Below are 11,506 nucleotides of genomic sequence, written 5' to 3'. Positions count from 1 at the left end.
GTAAGGTCTAATCTTAAAGACCTGAAACTTTTACTTCAGAGTGCCGAGCAGTTGGCAAAGAAACACTTGCCACGTGTACCGATTTTTCGTCGAAGTTGATATACTTGTTTATTGCTAATTTGTGTCTATCGAAGTCTCCGGGGTTCAAATTTTCAATACAACTGCATAAATTGCGGAAATTAAAAGTCAATTTTCGAAAATGACTCATTTTTAAATTTTCAATCACACGTTGTCAATTCGTTGCATTTTGTAGTTTATTCTAGAAATATGTGCTAAACTAGTATAGTATCATTATTTCCTTGTAATGCTGTATAATTCATATAAAAAGTATAATATGAAGTTTGTTGCTCTTTCATATATTCTAATAAATGTATTTAACTACACTTGAGGTCATTAATGACAACAGTCGGGTTAATGTCTTGCAACATGTTAGATCTTCTAAATATTATTGTCTTACTTTTACTTCCAACATGGCCTTCCTAATATCCTACACATATTAGATTTTACTTTTTTGTTTTCACTCTAAATATATACCTGGTTACCAGGCCTAGTTATTTAAACATCTGAGATATCTTTATCTACCTGCGTAAATAAATTGAATTTCTGGGTTGAGATTCGCAATAAATTATTTTATCTTCGTAAGTGGGACCGACTTTTGGGGGAATATTGTGATATTACTTGTCCGTCAAGCTATATGTAGACATTATTATTAGGAGATTATATTTCAAATAACTCAAAATTATTTTTGAAGATTTGTAGAATTGATTTATACCTTTGAACTTGTTAACCTAATATTTTTCATCGATCTGCCAAAGTTAATAAAATGAAAAAAATGTGACCTACTAAAGATTTAATTGCAAATAACGTGCAGAGGTTGGATTATTTTGTCGTAATCAAATCATTATTAAGAAACTAATAAAAGTAAATGGAATCAGAAAAATGCTTTGACTCTGTACTAAGTTCGTTTGGACAAAGTCAAAGGGTATAATATTTTACGTATTTGATGTCCAGTTATTAAGCTGCAGTTATAAAATATTTTCAGCTTTTCTGTTTCAGTGGTGGATCTTTAAAAGCTTATTTTACTTTGTCATCAAAGATTAAATTTGATGTCAGAGATATTCCGTAATTAGATAGTGTGATATAATTCCACCATCTTAAGAAGGAATCATAAATTCCAAAGTTATTTATTTCGGTATAAACATCAATAAAAAAGTCCTAACTCACTGATAAGTTGATTAATTAATATTGATGGAGAAGAATATTTCTCTGAAATCTGCATGATTTTAATGAGACAAAATGTAAAAAGATAAACAAGTCACATTTCCAAAATCGATTAAGGAACGAAAAAAAATTCTTCGGGCGACTACTGGATGTTCATCGGCCGCTGTTTTCCCATTTTGTCACCTCTTTTTTCGCCGGCCGACCAATTCTGTGTCTGTGGAGCCATGTTATGATATTTTCTGCATCGGTGGTTGATTCCTACAAATGAAGCGGTCGTTAAATAGATTGCTGACCAACATTTCATCATCGACCGACCGTCCAACCATCAGCAGACACTTAATTCGATCTTTCGTAAATGTAGGCCAACGGTGAAAATCAAACTGCGCGTTAAGCAAACGATTAACTGGATACTGTCTGACGACTTAGAATTATTCAATTTTTGCAAAATATCACTATTATCAAAAAATAAAGACTGCTTCCCTTCTATCGATAATACTGTCGGGCGATGTTTTTCAACCGACGATTCTAAATGGAGAAAAATTTGTTCGCCTGACCATCGGCTTAAATGTGACTTTGGTATAAGAAACCATTTTCTACTTTGTTGTGTATGCCAGACCATCAAGAATAGTTAGACACAAGGAGTAATTTGCATAGCGTGTGACGCCTATTATACATTATCTCACGTTTCAAGGTTTCAACTATCATTGATGCACTTGATCTCCGACAAACCAGACAATTAAAGTTTCCTTATTGAAAAAAAAAATCGAAAAGACTTCTGATGTTTCGGAGGTCAAAGTTTGCTCTGCTCCTATTTTGTATTGTTTTATGGACTTTGAGATTGAATACTATTCGTTATCTCCATATCCTTCCTTGCTTGCCAAAGGTAAGAGGCGCACGGTGTGTATATATGGTCGATAGGGGATGCTCATTCTACTACGGCCCCCGATCCCTGCTTTGTCTTAAGGATTCCTTTTATTTTTAATTTCTGCTTTAAATTGCTTAAAGCTAATTGTTTCATTGATTATAAAACATACAAACAGTCATCTTAATCACAATTCCCTTAAAGCAGGTATAACTGTGTTATTTCATATAGATGATATGTTATATGTATGTCTTGATGTTGACTTAAAGTAACACACTGCGTTGAAATCATGTGTTTCTTTTAAGATATCTGTAGAACACAGTATAGAAAGAGACTTGTGAAAATTATTAGTATATAGCTAAGATATAAAAAACTGCAATAAAAGACTGCATAATATAAGTTGTGTTTTCTATTCATCCTCTTACATAACATCATTCATTGTTGCGTGCGAGTAACTTCCTTCAGGTCATCTTAAAAAGTTACTTTTGTACTGAACTGTTGCATTTTTAAAGTTTATTTTTCAATGCTTCCGAGGTGCAGGCCCAGGTATATGTGGGTTGTCACAGCTGTTTTTTTTTAATCTATCGATTTTTGTTCCTATTGCATCAGCGTGTACCTTAGATCTATAAAAAGCACATCAGGAGGAAACATTTTGGAGAAATGGGCAAAACAAAGTCTAAAAAGTAAGAAGATTCATTTAAATTTGTTTAACCTATCAAATAAATGTGACCCATCTTTTATCTTGTATTCCTTTGCAATCCTCGCCATATTTAGACAATATTCCTGTTTTCGGGGTTATCCAAGATTATTAAGTTTAGAATATTAGTCTTGACATGTAAATAGAGAATTAAAAAATTGAAAAGGTTAAAAAAGATTAGTATATTTAAGAAATAAGGTATCATTTTTTGAGTTTTATTGAGATGTAAAACGGGTTGGTCACGTGATCAAATCCCATAAAGCCCGAAGGGCTTTTATGGAAGATTTGATAATGTGCCAACCCGTTTTACATCTTAATAAAACTCAAAAAATGATACCTAATTACTTATATTTACATTTGTGACTTATTCGTACTTTATATTTGCCTGATTGTTACCTTTAACGTGTGAATGCGTTAATTTTTCAAACCAAACGGCATGTATGCAATCCACTAAACCCGCGTCGACCCTTTATGACGTCACAGAGAAATTACGTCGAACGTTTATCCAAACGCACATCTACAACCTCTTGACCCCGTACCTGTATTTACACAGTTATAAAAACGCTTGCCTTCAGTAGTGTTATATAAAGGAAAACATTTGCAAATGTAAATATTTACTTGTAAACGGTGTTTTCTACACAATTAGATAAGTTACTATACACAAAATAAGGTCAAAAGCGAAAGTAGATTTTTGACTAAAATGCGTCAGAAATTTGATATAATTGATATACATGTACATTGCAGTTATGAATTTAAACTCTGTATGGAATTTAATTGGTCAGTGGTGTGAACAAAATGTGGACAACGAGTATCTACTACCCTTTGGCCAAATCGTAGAGGTGTTTAAACTTTATAAGCACCACTTGTGGATGTTCATTTTAATCACCGAAGACGTTCCAGCACAACACATTGCGAAAATTCGACGTTAGGGGCACAGTTAATTACATAATGGAAAAGAAAAAGGTTGTGATTTCGATCAGCAATACATTGCCAATTAAAACTTTTACATGGAAGGATGCTCACTTGGTTCTTTTTTCTATGGCAAACAGCCTTTTCAAATTTTAATAATGTTCCTTTTTATATGTGCTCCAATTTGTTAGAAAGTTTCAAATTCTTAACTCACAAATTTTTATTTTTACTATTCTAGTCAGCATAGCTGTCAGGTTTGCTTATATTTTGGCATAGACAACAAAATAGTCAGAGAAAAGATAAAAGAGAACATGTGCATAAAAGAAAAAGACAGGAAAGTACAGTTTCTGCGTCAGGGAGACACTGGAAAAGAAAAGGGAAATTAAGGGCAAGTTGTTACATATTTTTTTCTAAATTAAAAATAGTTTAGAAAATATACCGTATATATATTGTAAAAATGAATATAATTATATGTATTTCCTTTTTCTTTATTTATCCTTTGACACCTACTTGTATTTCAAATCATAGCATGAGATATGAATAATGAAAACCCCATATTAATTCGATATTTATTCATAGTTTGGAGGTGGATTATGCCCTAACGCAAAAATTCCAAACGTGCGTTCACAGACAGGGAAAGCGAAAGCGAAGTCTCAGCATCCACCTCCCCACCTCCACAGCCACCAGTATATCCGATGTGATGTGGAATAGAGATGTATACGTCAAACTAAATAAGAGCATTATGATTATCATAGCTAGCAACAGGATTTTGATGAAACATTTATTTTGATAATAAAACATTCACTTCATTTGATTCCTAATTTTAAGAATGTATTAATAAAATAAATAAAGTGAAATTCGAAAATTTGTTTTTGCGTGGACCCTGAGGTCCATGCAGTAAAAATATAAGCGAGGTTAAACCGGATGCCATGGGCAAACGACGTGCTGCGCATGCGCGAGAATGATGGAGAGTTCAGAGTTCGTAGCCTGGTACCCGATACCTTCCGAAGTGCACTTTGGAAAGGCCTCGGGTACCAGGCTAGAGAGTTCGCACCATTGTTAACTTGCCCTTAATTAAAATAATTTGCCCGATTCGAATTAGAATATGCCAATCACTCGGAAATAGCCTTTAAAATCCGCATATTGCATTTACATATTCATTTACGGATCCGAATTTCCATCTTATACAAATACTTTATACACAAACTAAACCTTAATTATATGGTAGAAGCATTTTAAAAAGTAGGAAGAACTTACAATATATAGATACATGTAACTTAACAATTTGAATTTAAAACGTCATTCATTGACTAGTTCTAGATAGCTCTTAAAAGATAGAAAAAATTTTCACCGGTATTAGTTTTGTGCATCAAGGCTCTCAAAATATTTTTTTTTTTTTATTTCAGCAATCCAATACCGTTTGATAGAGGTCTATATATAGCAACGCCTTTTAATGTGTGTGTGTGTGGGGGGGGGGGGGTCCAACAAAAAATCGTCGTTGTACAGAGCTGTGATACACGTGAACCATCAGATCTTTATTTTTCCCAGGTGTCAAGTCCTATAGCCATTAGGGGTTACATGTATCAAAATAGCCCGAGTTTTGAAACTGACAAAACTAAAGGCCGCCAATCGGAGATAAAATTTAACAATGTTGCTTTGAGACTACAATCAGTCATAAGTAGGCAGATCATTGTGGAAAATATGAACAAACCTACATGAATATTCACTATACCTAGAAAATTTCTTGATAATTGAATTTCGGTTAGAAAAGCATGAATATGGTCCACGTATTGCACACGTATTCCTTTTTTAAAGGACAGCGAAACTAGCTTACAAGTGTCTATTATGCATGAACATCAATTTATAAAACTTGAAATTTACAGGTCAGGTGGGTGCAATAAATAGTTTTCAGCTCATTGTATTAATACAATGAACTAAAAACCATTCATATATATATACACCTTGCGCGTTAGTGGCGGGTAAGAATTTCGGACAATGTTAGTTTTGATTAAATAGATTATCATTTCATGGAAAAAATATCTTGAATTCAAAACTTGGACATTCGACATGCATGAATGTATATTTAGTTCAACGATACGGCCAAGGGGATAATTTCATGTTTCTTTTCAAAGATTATTTCTAAAATTTTAAGAATTCATTTTATTTTATTTTTATTTCTAAAAATCAGCATACACTGACAGTTAAGCGGAGCCTTTCAAAGAACATTGCAGCACAGTCACCTGTGGGGGCATAAGAAGAAATTGAAACAGCGGAGGTAATCCCGGTAGGGACGTAGTGATTAAATAATTCCGCAGGGCATCTATGTATAAATAGATTGTAACAAGACTTGCCACAAAATGTAATCATGATTTTACTTATAAATGTCTTTTGATTAAATATCTGTTTCTAAAATTTTTTTTATCTAATTTCTGATTATATTTATAATAATTTTTGATATGACCCTTATCGTACACTAGCATGTAATGCCCACAAGTATCATATAATTATGCAATACTTGTTTCTTATATCTGAATTTTGTTTCAAGTTTGGAAATAGAAAAAAGTCAAAAGGTCACAAGATCTGTGAAGCTGATGATAATGTGAATTTCTATTAATATCTTTCTTTTTTAGGCAGTGTCTTTCAACAAAATATCCGAATTTCTTTTTGGTATACCAATGGCGTCCCGGCTGTCATGAAGAAATTTAATTTTTGGATTAAAATGAAACTAGCTCCTTGTTCTAAGAAATATCGAAATTTTTGCCATCAAGAATATACTGACAATGTAGTTAGCAGAAATTTACTTCTGATTTGTCCGAACACGGAATTGATAGAGACACAAGGAATTATTTCCTAGTCAATATTTAACAAAATTGCATTTATGATCTGTCTGTTTCTTGCATACCTTTGCTATTTTCACAGTATCAACTGTTTTTACGCAAGTAACATCTTATGGTAAATTTTGTATTGAGTGTTTTAAGCAATAGATTCATGTTTCATTATCTGATGTCCCTGAAATACCCACTAAATTATAATACAATTATTGATAATTTAAAATAATTGTGAAATAAAAATATGAATATAGATTTTAAAATGTTATTCAACTAATAAAGGGTGATCTTTGAGCTACCAAGCTTTTTTACCCCCCGCCTCCCACATCGTCATAATGGCGAAGTCCATGTTTTGCTGTGGCCGGGAAACCCAAAATATGCGTAGGATCAAAAAGTAAAATAGGAGGTGCACAATGGCATTATGTAATAAAGATTCTGCGGAAGTTTCATTAAATTTCAGTCAGTGGTATAAGAGTAGTTGCGGATCAAAGACGTACCCCAAAGCACATTATAATTTTTTTATACAGTATATCCGCTTGCTTATTTTCTATACCAGGGGGGGGGGGGGTATGATAAATTTAAATCCATTGTACACTGAAAATTTCATATGGGATTTTACATTGTTCTAATTTACAAAGTCCCATATTCTATCGTTTAAAAAAATTGTTTAAATTAAATATCCTATCGTTCATCCGAATAGCCCTTGTTTCCCAGCTTCTCACCGCTTGAAACTATTGAGAATTTGAAGCAAAGCTTTGTTATATTTGTTTACAAAATTAATGGTGAAAGAGTTAGGAATGCTCTTTAGTATAAATATATAAGACATTTTTTCCAATTTCTGACCGAGTTCTCCCCTCTTGTGATGCTAGTGCTTGTAAGTTTTATTCACAGTTTTAAAAAAATCATTGTTGTTATTGCTAGTTTCTAGTGCATTCATCGACCAGCGTTAATCCTTGTACGCGATCATCTTTTAAGAGTAAAGTACCACTTAATATTAACAAGTGGGGAATATTTAAGAGAGCAAAAACAGATAAATGCTACATGGCGGAGTAGTGATTGGACATTTGGCATTTTTTTTTTATAAGACGTACAACACACTGGGGGAGATAACTCTTGCGATTTCAATTGAACGTTTTCGTGACGTCAAATTTAACGTAAAAGTAATAAAGCGTCAAAACGACGAGTAAAACGATCCCGATGTATATCAATCATGAAAGAAAATTGGGATATGGGGCTTTATGTGATTGTGCGTACCTATACAATCAATAAGTTTTTACATTAGGTATTTTTTAATAAACCCGATTAAACTCCGTAAAAAGCAAGACATGAAATACCATATCCCTTAATGTTTATTTCATTTCATTACATATACAATAAATTGTAATCTTGATCAAAGCGCAACATTTTTTTTATTCTGAAAATTTTATTTTACATTGCCAAAATTCTCATTATTTACAAACGTGGCTATATAAACATTCCATTAATGATCTTCATTACAATTTGTGCATGCACGCCATAAATCATGTTTTGTTTTTCTTCTTTAATTAAATAAAACAACAATGAATAAACAAAAAACTTTTTACAGTAAAATCGATGTTTATCTCAGACCCTTACTGATCAAAGAGGAACAACTCTAAAAATGTAGATGTTCATTTTCCTCCCTTTTTTTTTTCCACAGAATCAGATACATTTACAGTGTAGACCTGATAAATTCGAGAATTGAGTACTATAGACCTCATATAAACAATGTAAGTATATAATTGAAAAAAGTTGTTCACTTGTCCTGAAATATATCCCTTTATGAATATCCTTATTGCAGCAAATCGTAACTTTGATAACTATGCAACTGTCAACATGTAGCTTAGGTTGTCAACATCCTTCCTGACTTAATCAAAACAAAACGTAGCCTATAAGATTTTAAAAAATATCAATATGGGATTTGTTATAAATTGAAATAGATGAAGATATTCCTGTTTTATCAACTTTGTCAATAATTAACATCGTTTTAGAAATTTTCATTCTAACTTTAAAAGCGTATCGACATTGAATACAAAATCCATATATGCATATGAAGGTATCATGAGGGAAGTTGACATCTAATGCAAATGTCATCACATTTATCATAAAGCTTAGTTGTTTACATACGTCTTTTTCAAGTAAAATATTAAGTATGAAATATGTGTGTATTCTCTGTGATTATCGTATCACAGGGAATGGAAATTACTTTTTTAATGAATAAAATTAAAGAAATAAAATTAAAAATCAACATATTCAAGTTCAACAAAACTTGTTTTCTCCAGGTTTCATGTGATATGGAATGCATAACGCATTCTGTATATGGACTAAACACTAAAATCTTTCAGTAATTTTTTCCTGATACATATAAAAAGAGTAGTTTGAAGACCCGGTCTCCTGTCAATCAGAAAGTCAAGATATTAATGTCAACTTCAGAGTACTTCTGTGTGCAATACAGTATATTTGACTTTAAACAAAATAATTTTGCGAACGACCAATGACCAAGTAAGTCAATTTACGAAGGGCTTTTCTTGATAAGGGTATGTCAAAAATTGCCTAAAAATTCTACATTTCAAATTGTTCACATAGGAACTTTTAAATTTTTAAGTTCCCCCATCTGATTTGCACCACTTCAAAAATATATTGTTGCACAGTACTCTTGAAGTTTTTCCTTCACAACTGTCAATATCTTAGTGAAAATAAAGAAAGAGGCTTGGTTGACCGTCTGGAACCCGCAATATATCTTTTTATTGAGAAGGGGAGGGGGAAGTCTCCGCTATTAAATCAAATACTGGTCGTACATAAATTATACAAAAAATTTATTTTGGTTCCTACCAGCTACCTAAAGAAATTTTTTACCAAAATTAAACGACAGGTTTTTTCACAAAAAAATTTTGAATTTGAAAAATAGGCAATTTTCAAGTTTTAAAATTGTAGTTTTTCATCCAAGTTCTTTAAAAATTGTTTTGATGATATGTAAATCAAAAAGATGACTATGTTTTTGTGTTAAATGGTTAAAGGAATAAGCCAATGAAATTTGACATTTATGATACTAGAGGTGGTTTTTTTTCAAGGTTAAAGTCCTTCTTGATTAAAAATTTTCTCTCCTTGTAAACAACTAAAGGGGGGAACTGCAAATTGTTTACTAATACTAGGCGCTAAAACCACTCGTAACGATTTTGTCAAAAATATGCATACATGCAGTATATATAGTCATGTACTAAATATAAAAAAATAACGAAAATTAAACGACAGGAATTTTTTGGGGTAGGTGTGTTGTACATCCTTAAAGATCCAATCCTCAACGCTAACGCAGATGCTTTACCACTGGACACGCGGACGACTAAAATGATTTTGTACAAATTTTCATAGGTTCAGGTTCGACATTTTGGATGAATAAGGCTATGTAAAATTGATTGATTAATTGATGCTTTTCGTCCATTTCGAGAATTGTTCACTCGTATAAACACGTCAAGTACCAGAGAAGCTGAAAGGCATCAAATTTAAACCTTTTTATGGCTACTCAGAACACAAGGTTCTTTATCATGACAACGCCTATCGTGATACATGGCCTCGGTTTTTAAGGTTTTATAAGAATGACCAGCAGCATTAACTTCAAAATGCTGAGCGCTTGGAACAGCTGCTTTTTTTAGACGTAGATCAGCTGCAGACGCCATTCGAACACTCTAACGACTGAGCTACAGTGACGGCAGGCCTTGTAAGAAATATTTCTATAAAACACTTCTACCTGCGACCTAGCATCCTACAAACAACTCGTGCATCATTATCGTCCCAGGCATCGTCACAAACAGTCCCCCATGATCCATCATAGTATACTTCAACTCTCCCGTAGGTAGACCCACCAGCAGTGATTCGTACATTAACTATAAAATAAAAAAAATATTAAAATATTATACCATAATGTAGTAACTCTTGTTTAATTATCAGCTCTACCAACACATTAAACGCACATGTACAGTTGAGCTACGTCTTAATCTCAGAAATATAGAGAGCGAGGATCATTAGTATTTTTTGACAATGTTTTTAACTTTATTTATTTAATGTTAGATGTATGATAATGAAATTAATAGCATAGATAACATATGTTCTTGATAACAGTTTCTTTTTAAAAAATCAATTATGTGCATATAGAAAAAAATTGTTTCAAGAGGGTTTTAAAAAGTGTCAGTTAGATATAAGGTTAAAACTTTTGACTTTCTGTAACATATGAAATAGTAAATGCTACGCCCTACATGTAGTAATGACACCTTACAGCCGCTTACCTATAATCTCGAACATGTTGCGAAGGTTTAGTTTAAGGAAGTATGGGTTTTGAGCAATAGGGGCCAAATTGTGATATGATTTTCTCCTGTACCCCGTACTTCGAAATCGTAAAAAATAAATCGTAATTACAAACTCTTACTCGTGAAATTCTTTAGTTTAATAACCAACTACAATAAATTTAACCGACAAAATTGACGAAAACATTTATGTATACTCACTAAATGATTTCAAACCATTTGAAATAGTATTCAATGATATATTGTAAGATCTCTGTTGTGATTCAATGGCGGTTAGTCTTGAACTGCGATCTGAAGCCAACTGTTGGATATTCTGAAGCGATGTTTGCAAACTCGACACATCTCCGGTAAGAGAATTGATACTGATACTCTGCTGTGCCAAAGTATCCGATTCCAGTAAGCTTATTTTGCTCCTAATGTTTCTAAAGTTTTGGGATATATCATCATCTGCAGATGATATATTTTGAATTGTCTCATTTAATGTTTTTCTTATTTCATTGGTCGTTTCCGTGCAAAACGGCAGTCCGCGTATCGATGATGCCGTAAGGTTGTTTGCAACTTTTAAGAATGTTTCATTCAAATGAAGAGTCAGATTGCTGGTCTCAATTAAATGCATTTCAATTTCTTTAATTTTGTTGTTTGTGAGATCATTTAAGGAAACTTTCCCAAATTT

The 11,506-nt window shown here is 32.6% G+C and overlaps 1 protein-coding gene across 1 annotated transcript; it reads right to left on the bottom strand.

Moving 5' to 3' along the window:
- Positions 1-10,276: 10,276 nt before the first annotated feature.
- On the bottom strand, positions 10,277-11,487 carry LOC134267539 (deleted in malignant brain tumors 1 protein-like). Its single transcript, XM_062749741.1, has 2 exons — positions 11,035-11,487; positions 10,277-10,416 (listed from the first exon to the last, which is right to left on the bottom strand). Exons 1-2 carry the CDS (start codon positions 11,447-11,449, stop codon positions 10,277-10,279), a joined length of 555 nt encoding a protein of 184 aa, XP_062605725.1. The 5' UTR covers positions 11,450-11,487.
- Between the last annotated feature and the right edge of the window lie 19 nt (positions 11,488-11,506).

This window comes from Saccostrea cucullata, unplaced genomic scaffold (assembly GCF_032062105.1).
Source record: "Saccostrea cucullata isolate Sc308-1 unplaced genomic scaffold, CSIRO_AGI_Scuc_v1 ctg14814, whole genome shotgun sequence".
Lineage (NCBI taxonomy): Eukaryota > Metazoa > Mollusca > Bivalvia > Ostreida > Ostreidae > Saccostrea > Saccostrea cuccullata.
The sequence above is the reverse complement of the archived record's forward strand: the minus strand, read 5'-3'. Positions and strand labels throughout refer to the sequence as shown.